This window comes from Theropithecus gelada, chromosome 19 (genome assembly GCF_003255815.1).
Source record: "Theropithecus gelada isolate Dixy chromosome 19, Tgel_1.0, whole genome shotgun sequence".
Classification (NCBI taxonomy): Eukaryota; Metazoa; Chordata; class Mammalia; order Primates; family Cercopithecidae; genus Theropithecus; species Theropithecus gelada.
In genome coordinates this window covers 41,964,472-41,977,983 of record NC_037687.1, presented here as the reverse complement: position 1 = coordinate 41,977,983, position 13,512 = coordinate 41,964,472, and the positions used below count along the sequence as shown (strand labels likewise).

Below are 13,512 nucleotides of genomic sequence, written 5' to 3'. Positions count from 1 at the left end.
ATGGGTTGGATACAATCCCAGACATATTAAGTTAGTTACCAGAGTTTAACATTTAGAGCAAGCTTGTCCAACCTGCAGCCCAAGACGGCTTTGAATGGCACCCAACACAAATTCATAAACTTTCTTAAAACATTATGACATTAAGAATTTTTTTGTGATTTTTTTTTTTAAGCTTATCAGCTATCATTAGCATTAGTGTATTTCGTGTGAGGCCCAAGACGATTCTTTTTTTTTTTTCTTTGAGACAGAACCTTGCTCTGGTCGCCCAGGCTGGAGTGCATTGGTGTAATCTTGGCTCACTGCAACCTCGACCTCCCAGGTTCAAGCGATTCTTGTGCCTCAGCCTCCCAAGTAGCTGGAATTACAGGCGTGAAACACCATGCCCAGCTAATTTTTGTATTTTTAGTAGAGACGGGGTTTTGTCGTGTTGACCAGGCTGGTCTCAAACTCCTGACCTCAAGCAATCCACCGGCCTAGTTTCCCAAAGTGCTGGGACTAGAGATGTGAGCCATTGCACCTGGCCCCAAGACAGTTCTTCTTCCAGTGTGGCCCAGGGAAGCCGAAAGATTGGACATCCCTGATTTAGAGGATTTTGGCTGGATGCAGTACCTCACGCCTGTAATCCCAGAGCTTTGGGAGGCTGAGGTGAGAGGATTGCTTGAGGCCAGGAGTTCAAGACCAGCCTGGGCAACAGAGCGAGACCCCATCTCTACCAAAAAAAAAAAAAAAAAGCTGGGCACGGTGGCTCTTGCCTATAATCCCAGCACTTTGGGAGGCCGAGGCAGGAGGATCACCTGAGGTCAGGAGTTCGAGACCAGCCTGGCCAACATGGTAAAACCCAGTCTCTACTAAAAATACAAAAAGCTGGGCGTGGTGGGTGGCGCCTGTAATCCCAGCTACTGGGGAGAGGCTAAGGCAGGAGTATCACTTGATCCTGGGAGGCGGAGGTTGCAGTGCGCCGAGATCGCACCACTACACTCCAGCCTGGGTGACAAGAGCGAGACTCCGTCTCTAAAAATAAAAAGAAAAGAAAAGAAAAGAAAGAACACGACGTAGAAGTTTCATCACTTCATATCCTGTTGGTCAAAACTGAGTCATCTGTCCATACCCAGCTACAAAGGAAGCAGAGAAATGTGGTCCCCAACTTGGTGGCCACGTGCCCATCAAAACTCTTTTACAGAGGAGGCCTGGACCTAATTACCAAAAGGCAGAGGCAGGGGGAATGGAAAACAAACAGCATTGGCAGGCCTTGCCACAGCAGTGTTTGCTGAGCTGTTGCCTACTCTCTCTCTCTGGACTCTATGGAAGGTCGGGCCTTCCAAGGAACCGCCCGCGACTCTGAGGGCTGGTGTGGCCTAATTGATTGTGGGCACAGACACACAGGACTTTGCTTAATAACCCACAGCCAAACTCCTTGGACACAAGAGTGACAGCTTCAAAGGGAAGAAGAATTTTGACTCCCAGAGCAGAAGGAATGGGCTAGGACGAATCCAGCCACAGCTTTCTCTTCTGAGGCACTAAGCTACACCTTTGCTTTCAAATGAATTTTACTTTTTTGTGGGTTTTTTTTTGAGATGGAGTCTCACCCTGTCTCCCAGACTGGAGTGCATTGGCGCGATCTCAGCTCACTGCAACCTCCGCCTCCCGGGTTCAAGTGATCTTCCTGCCTCAGCCCCCCAAGTAGCTGGGATTACAGGCGTGCACCACCACGCCCAGCTAATTTTGTATTTTTTTTTACTAGAGATAGGGTTTCACCATATTGCCCAGGCTGGTCTTGAACTCCTGACCTCAGGTGATCCTCCCACCTCAGCCTCCCAAAGTGCTGGAATTGCAGGCATGAGACATGGCACCCAGCCCAATTTTACTTTTTGTTTTTTCTGAGACAGAGTCTTGCTCTGTCGCCCAGGGTGGAGTGCAGTGGCAGGTGATCTCGGCTCACTGCAAGCTCCACCTCCTGGGTTCACGCCATTCTCCTGCCTCAGCCTCCCGAGTAGCTGGGACTACAGGCGCCCGCCACCACACCCAGCTAATTTTTTTTTTTTGTATTTTTGGTAGAGACGGGGTTTCACCAGATAGCCAGGATGGTCTCTATCTCCTGACCTCGTGATCTGCCCGCCTCAGCCTCCCAAAGTGCTGGGATTACAGGCGTGAGCCACCATGCCCGGCCGAATTTTACTTTTTAATTATAGAAAATTGCAAGCATACACTAAAGCAAAAGGAATCATATAAGAAGCCCAGTCTTGACTGGGCACGGTGGCTCACACCTGTAATCCCAGCACTTTGGGAGGCCAAGGCAGGTGGATCACCAGAGGTCGGGAGTTTGAGACCAGCCTGACCAACATGGAGAAACCCCATCTATACTAAAAATACAAAATTAGCACGCCTATAATCCCAGCTACTCGGGAGGCTGAGGCAGGAGAATTGCTTGAACCCGGGAAGTGGAGGTTGCGGTGAGCCAAGATTGCGCCACTGCACTCCAGCCTGGGCAACAAGAGTGAAACTCTGTCTCAAAAAAAAAGAAAAAGAAACCAAATCTTCATCACCAGCCCAGCCTCAGCAGTTACTGACCCATGGCTGATCTTGTTTCTTTCTTCCCTCCCTCTCTTTCCCAATTATTTTGAAGCAAATCCTAGACATCCTATCATTTCATCCGTAAACTCTTCAATATTTATTTCTAAAAGATACAAACTTTTTTTTTTTTTTTGAGACGGAGTCTCGCTCTGCCGCCCAGGCTGGAGTGCAGTGGCCGGATCTCAGCTCACTGCAAGCTCCGCCTCCCGGGTTCACGCCATTCTCCTGCCTCAGCCTCCCGAGTAGCTGGGACTACAGGCGCCCGCCACCTCGCCCGGCTAGTTTTCTGTATTTTTTAGTAGAGACGGGGTTTCACCGTGTCGGCCAGGATGGTCTCGATCTCCCGACCTCGTGATCCGCCCGTCTCGGCCTCCCAAAGTGCTGGGATTACAGGCTTGAGCCACCGCGCCCGGCCTAAACTCTTAAAACATAAGTATCTTGTCATCATACATAAAATAAAAAATGATAATTCCTTATTGTCAAATAAACACATTGTCACCCATGAATGGGCTATAAAATCAATCACAGAGACATAAATTTTTTTTAATTTTTGATTTTAATTTTTATTTTTAAAGACAAGGTCTTGCTCTCACCCTGGCTGGAGTGCAGTGGCACAGTCATTGCTCACTACAGCGTCACTCTCCTGGGCTCAAGCCTGCTTTGCACCTTAGCCTCCCAAGTAGCTGGGGCTGCAAGAGTATGCCACCATGTTCAACTAATTTTTTTTTTTTTTTAGTGGAAAGGAGGTCTTGCTATGTTGCCCAGGCTCATCTTGAATTCCTGGGCTCAAGCAGTCCTCTTGCCTTGGCCTGGGAAAGTGCTGAGACTACAGGGGTGAGGCTCTGCACTCATCCTGAGTTGCAACAGTGTTAAAGGTTAGATGTCTTAGTCCATTTAGCCTGAATATAACAACATACCTTAGACTGGGTAGTTTATAAGCTAGAGAAATTTATTTCTTCGCAGTTCCAGAAGCCAGGAAGTCCAAGATAAAGGCACCTGCAGGTTCAATATCTGGTGAGGGCCCCTTTCAAATTCACAGATGGCACCTTCTTGCTGTCACGGTGGAAGAGGTGAACAAGTTCCTTGGGCCTCTTTTTTTTTTTTTTTTGAGACAGTCTCACTCTGTCGCCCAGGCTGGAGTGCAATGGCGCGATCTTAGCTCACTGCAACCTCCACCTCCCAGATTCAAGCGATTCTCCTGTGTCAGCCTTCCGAGTAGCTGGGATTACAGGCATGCACCACCGTGTCAGGCCTCTTTTATATGGGCACTGATCCCCTTTATAAGGGTTCTGCCATAGTAATAGTATGGGAAACCATGAAAAGTGTCACAGTGTGCCTCAGTGAGCAAAGATAAAAGACTATTTTATGAAGCATTGTTTTGGTCATACATGTTTCCCCCACTTTCCAAATTCTCGCCATCCAAATCAGGAACCAAACAGATTCAGTGACATTTTCAGGTAAGTCCTTTACCATCCAAACTCTTACTTCTTGCTATCCACACTCAAGAATGTGACAGATTCGAATTGCAAGGAATATTTGTGTCTGTGGGCCTGTGTGTAAAACGCGAATGTGTAGAGTAGTTTGTGACATAAAATTATTCCTTTTCTTGGCCAGGCGTGGTGGCTCACGCCTGTAATCCCAGCACTTTGGGAGGCCAAGACGGGTGGATCACTTGAGGTCAGGAGTTCGAGACCAGCCTGGCCAAAATGGTAAAACCCCGTCTCTACTAAAAATACCAAAATTAGCCAGGCGTGGTGGCACACACTTGTAATCCCAGCTACTCGGAAGGCTGAGGCAGGAGAATCGCTTGAACCCAGGAGGCAGACGTTGCAGTGAGCTGAGATCATGCCGCTGCACTCCAGCCTGGGTGACAGAGTGAGTCTTTGTCTCAAAAATAAATCAATAATGATAAAATAAACAAATACCGCAGCCCAGAGGACATGCCAGCGCCACTCGCAATTCATTGACCAAAACAAGTCCCAGGGCCCCACCCAACCACCAAGCAGCCAGGAAGTGCAATCCCACTGACCCCAAGAAGGAGGGAGGTCGGGGCCTTTGGAGCCATAGCCCATGACTGCCATTGTCTCTGCAAGGTTAGAAGCCACTGGGTCGCATAGCCACATTTCCCCTCCAGAAATCAGGAAGCCGGGCTGGGACCGGGTGCGTGTTCCCCCTTCAGGTCTCCTGCCATCGCCCAGGAAGGTATTAATAGATGGGAGTGAGCAGGTTTTTGACCTCAAAGCGGGGAAACTGACCCAGGCAGCTTCTGAGGCTCGATCCTGCCTGTGGCCTGCAGGTGATGACCAATGGCTGGGAGACGGTGGACATGACACTGCGGCGGAACGGGCTCGGGCAGCTGGGTTTCCATGTGAAGTACGACGGCACGGTGGCCGAGGTCGAGGACTACGGGTTCGCCTGGCAGGCTGGCCTCCGGCAGGGCAGCCGACTGGTGGAGATCTGCAAGGTGGCCGTGGTCACATTGACCCACGACCAGATGATCGACCTGCTGCGCACCTCTGTCACCGTGAAGGTGGTCATCATCCCGCCTTTCGAGGACGGCACACCCCGGAGGTAAGGGCCTCCACCTTTCAGCCGGGTGGTAGGTGGCAGCTCCCAGATCGCTGGCATGAGACCTCCCTGGCACTGTCACTTGAGGTCCCAATAGAGGGGGCATAGGCAGGCCCTTCTAGGCAGGAATAATGGCAACGGTGACAGGATGGGGAGGGCGCATCTACAGAGTGCTTACTGTATGCCAGTTACTGGTTTAGCCCTTCACATATGCACGATCCCATTTAATCTCCACAGTTGCCCTGTGAAGGGAGAACCTCATTCTTCCTGTTTTCTGCATGAAGCACACGATGTTAATAGTCGCTTGCCTGGCCGGGCGCGGTGGCTCAAGCCTGTAATCCCAGCACTTTGGGAGGCCGAGACGGGCGGATCACGAGGTCAGGAGATCGAGACCATCCTGGCTAACACGGTGAAACCCCGTCTCTACTAAAAAAATACAAAAAACTAGCCGGGCGAGGTGGCGGGCGCCTGTAGTCCCAGCTACTCGGGAGGCTGAGGCAGGAGAATGGCGTGAACCCGGGAGGCGGAGCTTGCAGTGAGCCGAGATCACGCCACTGCACTCCAGCCTGGGCGACAGAGCGAGACTCCGTCTCAAAAAAAAAAAAAAAAAAAATAGTCGCTTGCCTGTGGGCCCCCCACACTTCATTCATTTGTTCAAAATGTGTTTATTGAGCCCCTGCTATGTGCAAGCTCTGTTCAAAGTGACCACAACAAAGTGCCTGCTCCTTTGGGGTTTGTGTTCTACAGGGAAAGACAGGCCGTGAAGAAATAGGTGTGTCATACAGGATCAGGTAGTGCGAAGTCTCAGAAGGGAATTAAAGCCGGGTAACGAAGGGGCTGCAGCACAGTGGGAGAGCTGCTTACAAGGCGGGCAGAGAAGGCTCCATGGGGAGGCAGCCATGTGGTTTTCTGGTCAGCGGGCTCCTGATGGGAGCTGGCCAGGGCACAGCCTCCCCAGTGTACATAGGTGGTGCGTTCTGGAGTGCAGGGAGGCCGGTGTGGCTGGAGCAGAGCAAGCAGGAGTGAGAGCTGGGAGCAAAGGACAGAGAGGTGACCAGGCAGATGGTGTGGGCTTCCTGAGCCATGGGAGAAGCTTAGGTTTTATTCCACGCACACTGGGAAGCTGGTAGGTGACTTATTTCTTTTGTTTTGTTTTTTTTGTTTTGTTTTAAGATGGAGTCTCGATCTGTCACCCAGGCTGGAGTGCAGTGGCGTGATCTCAACTCACTGCAACCTTCACCTCCTGGGTTCAAGCGATTCTCCTACCTTAGCCTCCCGAGTAGCTGGAACTACAGGCGCATGCCACCACACCCAGCTAATTTTTGTATTTTTAGGAGAGTCGGAATTTCACCATGTGGCCCAGACTGTCTTGAATTCCTGACCTCAGGTGATCTGCCTGCCTCAGCCTCCCAAAGTGCTGAGCCTCCCCAGGCTGTTTCATTTTTTAATGGAACATCTCAAACATAAAGTGTATTACAAGTATCAAAACATATCATGTACCCCATAAATATATACACCTACTATGTACCCACCAAAATTAAAAAGAAATAAGGCTGGGCGCAGTGGCTCACGCCTGTAATCTCAGCACTCTGGGAGGCCGAGACGGGCGGATCACGAGGTCGGGAGATGGAGACCATCCTGGCTAATACGGTGAAACCCCGTCTCTACTAAAAAATACAAAAAATTAGCCAGGCGTAGTGGCAGGCGCCTGTAGTCCCAGCTACTCAGGAGGTTGAGGCAGGAGAATGGCATGAACCTAGGAGGCAGAGGTTGCAGTGAGCCGAGATCACGCCACTGCACTCCAGTCTGGGAGAGAGAGCAAGACTCTGTCTCAAAAAAAAGAAATAAAATAAATAAAAGGAAATATCCTACTGGGGGGAACAAAAGTATACTGGGCCCTCTGAGCACTTACCAACATGCGGCCAGGTTTTCGTTTTTTTGTTGTATTATCTCCATATCCTCTTCCTGCCCCACCTGTCACCTTAGATTATCTAAAACCATTCCAGATCCTGGAATGTGCCTCTATACAATAAAGACCTTTTTAAAAAAATTACACCTAACAAATTTAGCAGTAATTTCATGTATTTCTTGTTTTTTGTTTGTGTTTTATTTATTTATTTTATTAATTTTTTTTTTTTTTTTTTTTTTTTTTTGGAGATGGAGTCTCACTCTGTTGCCCAGGCTGGAGTGCAGTGGCACCGTCTCGGCTCAGTGCAACCTCCACCTCCCGGTTCAAGCGATTCTCCTGCCTCAGCCTCAGCCTCCCGAGAGGCTGGAACTACAGACATGTGCCACCATGCCCAGCTAATGTTTGTATTTTTTGGTAGAGACAGGGCTTCCCCATGTTGGCCAGGCTGGTCTCAACTCCTGACCTCAAGTGATCTGCCTGCGTGGGCCTCCCAAAGTAAAGTACTGAGATTACAGGCTTGAGCCACCACACCTGGCCTTAACAGTATTTTCTTTTTCTTTCTTTCTTTTTTTTTTTTTTTTTTTTTGTGAGATGGAGTCTCGCTCTATTGCCAGGCTAGAGTGCATTGGCGCTATCTTGGCTCACTGTAACCTCTGCCTCCCGGGTTCAAGCGATTCTCCTGCCTCAGCCTCCCAAGTAGCTGGGACTACCAGCACGTGCCACCATGCTCAGCTAATTTTTGTATTTTTAGTAGACACGGGGTTTTGCCGTGTTGTCCAGGATGGTCTCAATCTCTTGACCTCGTGATCCGTCCGCCTCGGCCTCCCAAAGTGCTGGGGTTAACAGGCGTGAGCCACTGCGCCCAGCCAACAGTAATTTCTTAGTGTCAACTATCTAGGCTGGGTTCACACCTATAATCGTAACACTTTGGGAGGCTGAGGTGGGAAGATCACTTGAGGCCAAGAGTTCAAGACCCAGCCTAGCCAACACAGTGAGACCCCCATGTCTGCATCTCTGCCCAAAGGAAAAAAAAAAAATTAGTGCAGTTGTAACCCCAGCTATTTTTAGGCTGAGGTAGGAGGATCACTTGAGCTCAGGAAGCTGAAGCTACAGAAAGCCATGATTGTGCCACTGCACTCCAGCCTGGGCAGCAGAGGGAGACCTCATCTCTTTGTTTTTTTTAAACAGTTGTTCATCAGAATTCTCCTATTAGGCAGGGTACGGTGGCTCACGCCTGTAATCCCAGCACTTTGGGAGGCCAAGGCAGGCGGATCACCAGGTGGGAGTTCAAGACCAGCCTGAACCAAGCTGGAGTTCAAGACCAGCCTCACCAACAGGGAGAAACACTATCTCTACTAAAAATACAAAATTAGCTGGGCGTGGTGGCACATGCCTGTAATCCCAGCTACTCAGGAGGCTGAGGCAGGAGAATTGCTTGAATCCGGGAGGCAGAGGTTGCAGTGAGCTAAGATTGCGCCATTGTACTCAGCCTGGGCAACAAGAATGAAGCTCCGTCTCAACAAAAAAAGAATTCTCCTATTGCATTTGATTGATCTCTCGAGGCTCTTTTTTTTTTCCTTTGAGACAGAGTCTCGCTCTGTTACCCAGGCTAGAGTGCAGTGGCACAATCTCGGCTCACTGCAACCTCCGCCTCCTAGGTTCAAGTGATTCTCCTGTGTCAGCCTCCTGATTAGCTGGGACGACAGGCGTGCAGCACCATGCCTGGCTAAATTTCATGTTTTTCGTAGAGACGGGGTTTCACCATGCTTCCCAGGCTGGTCTTGAGCTCCTGACCTCAGGTGATCTGCCCGCCACAGCCTCCCAAAGTGCTGGGATTACAGACATGAGCCACTGCACCTCGCCTTTTCCTTGCAGTTTATTTTGGAAAGAAACCAGGTCACCTGTCCTTGGAATTTCCCACTTCCTGGCTTTAGCTGGCTGCCTCCCCATGGTGTTCTTTAGCCTGTTGCTCCACCACTGGTATTTTCTGTAAACTAGAGTCAAAGATGGAAGCTTGCTAAGGCCCCAGTGTGATGTCTTTCGGCCAGCACTCCTAGGTATGCATCTGCAAGAAGGCACTGCGTGCCTGGTGTCCCTCTGCAAGTGACACTAAAGGCGAGCATAGGCTTCAGACAGCAGCACCTAGCATCACCACATGTCCCCTTCAGCCCTGTTTCACAGCCAAGCAGCCACTGCTAGGCACTGCCTAGATCCATCATTTCATGACAGCTTGCAGACGAGTGCCATCTTCATTCTGTCGTTCCTTCTTCATGTATTGGTTGGAATGCTTCTAAAAAGAGCTTTCTTTCTGTAACCGTTCAGTTACCCTGAGGTATAATTTGTACAGAGAAGGCAAGATAAAAACAGTTTTCAGAATAATGAGTTGGTCCCTAGCAACCTCCAGAAGTGACCAATGAGAGAGATGCTCCATGTTCCCAGCTCTGGAAGGAGTGCACAGAGGACAGCTGAGGCCTTGGCCTCATGGAGTGAGGCCCCAGTGGGTCAGGGGAGACAAACAGTAAACAAGTAAATGAATGAGATGATTTCAGATCACAGAGTGGGAGGCAGGAGAGCATAGCGGGGGAGGCAGGCTCTGCAGTGAGGCAGGCTGTCTAGGTTTGAATCCCAGCTCTTCCCCTTGTTACCTGCAACCCTAGGGAAGTGGCCTCACCACCCTGTGCCTGGTTTCCTCATTTGTAAAACAAGGACAAGAACGTCCTTTCCACAAGAGCGTTTGTGAAGTTGAAGAGATCCAACTTGTAAAGCACATAGGACAGGCCAGACCCAGTGAATGGCTTGTGACTGTGGAGTGCTGGTGGCTCTCAGCACTTTTGGAGGCCAAGGCCAGAGGATCACTTGAGCCCAGCAGTTTGAGACCAGCCTAGGCAACATAGCAAGACCTCGCCACTACAACAATTTTTTTTTGTTGTTGAGACAGAGTTTTACTCTTGTTGCCCAGACTGCAGTGCGGTGGCATGATCTTAGCTCACTGAAAGCTCCACCTCCTGGGTGCAAGCAATTCTTCTGCCTCATCCTCCTGAGTAGCTGAGACTACAGGCATGCACTACCACACCCGGCTAATTTTTGTATCTTTAGCAGAGACAGGGTTTCACCATGTTGGCCAGGCTGGTCTCAAACTCCTGACCTCATGTGATCCGCCCGTCTCAACTTCCCAAAGTGCTGGGATTACAGTGTGAGCTACCACACCCAGCCCAAATTTTTAAAAATTAGCTAGGTGTGATGGCACATGCATGTAGTCTCAGCTACTCAGGATGAGGTAGGAGGCTGAGACTGCAGTAAGCCATGATCACACCGCTGCACTGAAGCTTTCTCAAAAAAAAAAAAAAAAAAAAAAGCCACGTTCGGTGGCTCACGCCTGTAATCCCAGCACTTTGGGAGGCCAAGGCAGGCGGATCACAAGGTCAGGAGTTCAAGACCAGCCTGGCCAATATGGTGAAACCCTGTATCTACAAAAAATACAAAAATTAGCCGGGCATGGTGGCGCACGCCTGTAATCCCAGCTACTCAGGAGACTGAGGCAGGAGAATCACTTGAACCCAGGAGGCGGAGGTTGCAGTGAGCTGATTGCGCCACTACACTCCAGCCTGGGTGACAGAGCGAGACTCCATTTCAGGAAAAAAAAAAAAAAAAAATGGGACAGTACTTGGCCTATAGGAGGCGCTTGAGAGACACTGGTGCTGAGGTGCTGGATGTGAGGACTATAAAGGGCACATAACCACATTGGACAGGGTGGTCTGGGAAGGCCTGAAGGTGAGAGCAAAGGCCCTTGGCTCGGAGACAGACCAGAAAGAGGGCCTGCGTGGCTGCAGCAGATTGAGCCAAGGGGAGGACACAAGATGGGGTGCCGATGAGTACTGTATTCACAGATGACCTTGCTGGGCTCACACCAGGGCTGGTGTGATCTCTGCTTTATAGATGAGAAAACCGAGGCCCAGGGCAAACAAATCATTTTGCCGTGTTGCACAGCTAGTAAGCAGCAAAGAAAATTCAAATCCAGGTTGGCCTGTCTCCATTATACTGTGCGGTCTCCGAAAGCCATCACAAGCTGTTAATACGCGGGCATGCGAGTGATTTCCCCACCCTCACTTTCCTGAGTCGTGCTTGCTCTCTGTTCACTTGGTGGGGGACAGTTCTGAGCAGGCCTAAACCCTGAACCTGAGGGTGTGGCCACCCCTACCCACACCCCCGATGGCTCAGCCTCAGGACTCCAGTCACGCCCCAGGTATCTCCCGTTCCCAGCCCTCTTCCCCTGCCGCCTTTCTCCTCTGCCCGGAGCCAAAGCGCAGCCACACCTGCTCAGATCTCTGCAGGGGCAAGTCAAGGCCAGATAACCCCACAGGCGAATGCCCTGGTGACTACGCCTCTCGGGGAAGGACACGCATCCTTCTCCACACACTCCCATGGGTGCACACGATAAGCCAGCTCGCCCGTCGCATGACTGTCACCCCAAACATGCAGGTAGGGCCAAATGAAACGCAAAGAAAAGTGTGCGGTTCTCCAGCTTTGGGGAAACAGGGCCAGGGAGAGTACAACCAGACAGACGAGTTCTCCCTTCCCTGTTCGGGAGGAAGACCTTCCCTCCTGCTCCGTTTGCAAGGCGGCTGCTGAAACAGGATCTCCCATTTGCAGGGGTGGGCGTGGGTCAGGACTTGGGTGGTTTTTGTTGTTTTTCAAATGCAGAGGTGTGTAGCTGACCTCATTTGCAGGGCTGATAACCCTGGCTTTGGGCTCTCTCCAGCCTCTTGGCTCAAATGTCTGTTGCAGTGAACGCTGAGGAGAGCAGTGAGGACGGGACAGAAGTGCCATCACTGCCACCAGCCAGGCTGCATGGCTTGCACGCCAACCCCATGCTCTCCCTCTCAGACACCGAGGAGAATACACAGTGTCTTCCTCCTACCCCCGGGCCACAAGGCTGAAGTTTTGTTTGTTATGTTTTGTTTTGTTTTTCTTCTTTTTTTTTTTTTTGAGACGGAGTCTCGCTTTGTCACCCAGGCTGGAGTGCAGTGGCACAATCAATCTCGGCTCACTGCAAGTTCTGCCTCCTGGGTTTATGCCATTCTCCCGCCTCAGCCTCCCAAGTAGCTGGGACTACAGACGCCCGCCACCTCGCCCGGCTAGTTTTTTGTATTTTTTAGTAGAGACGGGGTTTCACCGGGTTAGCCAGGATGGTCTCGATCTTCTGACCTTGTGATCCGCCCGTCTCGGCCTCCCAAAGTGCTGGGATTACAGGCTTGAGCCACCGCGCCCGGCCGTTTTTCTTCCTTTTTTTACACGAAGTTTCACTCTCCTTGCCCAGGCTGGAGTGCAGTGGTGCGATTTCAGCTCACTGCAACCTCCACCTCCCGGGTTCAAGCAATTCTCCTGCCTCAACCTCCCAACTGGCTGGGATTACAAAAGCCCACCACCATACCCAACTAATTTCTGTATTTTAGTAGAGATGCTATTTCTCCATGTTGGCCAGGCTGGTCTCAAACTCTAGACCTCGCCGGGCGCGGTGGCTCAAGCCTGTAATCCCAGCACTTTGGGAGGCCGAGACGGGCGGATCATGAGGTCAGGAGATCAAGACCATCCTGGCTAACACAGTGAAACCCCGTCTCTACTAAAAAATACAAAAAATTAGCCGGGCGTGGTGGCGGGCGCCTGTAGTCCCAGCTACTCGGGAGGCTGAGGCAGGAGAATGGCGTGAACCCGGGAGGCGGAGCTTGCAGTGAGCCGAGATCCGGCCACTGCACTCCAGCCTGGGCGACAGAGCGAGACTCTGTCTCAAAAAAAAAAAAAAAAAAAATCAAACTCTAGACCTCAAGCGATCCACCTGCCTCAGCCTCCCCAAGTGCTGGGATTACAGCCATCAGCCCCTGCAGCCGGCCAATATATTGTTAATTGAGAATAGAAAAAAAAAAAAGCAAGATACCATACAGAGGTATAACGTGCTAGTCTTTGTATTACTATTTTATTTTATTTATTTAATTTTTTTTTTTTTTTTTTTTTGAGACGGAGTCTCGCTCTGTCGCCCAGGCTGGAGTGCGGTGGCGCAATCTCAGCTCACTGCAAACTCCGTCCCCCGGGTTCACGCCATTCTCCTGCCTCAGCCTCCCGTGTAGCTGGGATTACAGGCGCCTGCCACCATGGCCGGCTAATTTTTTTTTTGTATTTTTAGTAGACACGGAGTTTCACCGTTTTAGCCAGGATGGTCTCGATCTCCTGACCTTGTGATCCGCCCATCTCGGCCTTCCAAAGTGCTGGGATTACAGGCTTGAGCCACCACGCCCAGCCTATTTAGTTTTTTTGAGATAGTCTCACTCTGTTGCGCAGGCTAGAATGCAGTGGTGTGATCATGGCTCACTGCATCCTTGACCTGCCAGGCTCAAGTGATCCTCCCTCCTCTGTCTCCCAAGTAGCTGGGACCATAGGCATGTGCCACCATGCCCAGATTATTTTTTTTA

The 13,512-nt window shown here is 50.6% G+C and overlaps 1 protein-coding gene across 2 annotated transcripts in view; it reads left to right on the top strand.

Moving 5' to 3' along the window:
• SIPA1L3 (signal induced proliferation associated 1 like 3) overlaps positions 1–13,512 on the top strand; it is a 308,788-nt gene that overhangs the window by 222,215 nt on the left and 73,061 nt on the right. For both annotated transcript variants that reach the window (XM_025368227.1, XM_025368228.1), the window contains exon 10: positions 4,868–5,142. In XM_025368227.1, the coding sequence (XP_025224012.1) occupies positions 4,868–5,142 (275 nt within the window). The remainder of the gene's footprint in view (positions 1–4,867; positions 5,143–13,512) is intronic.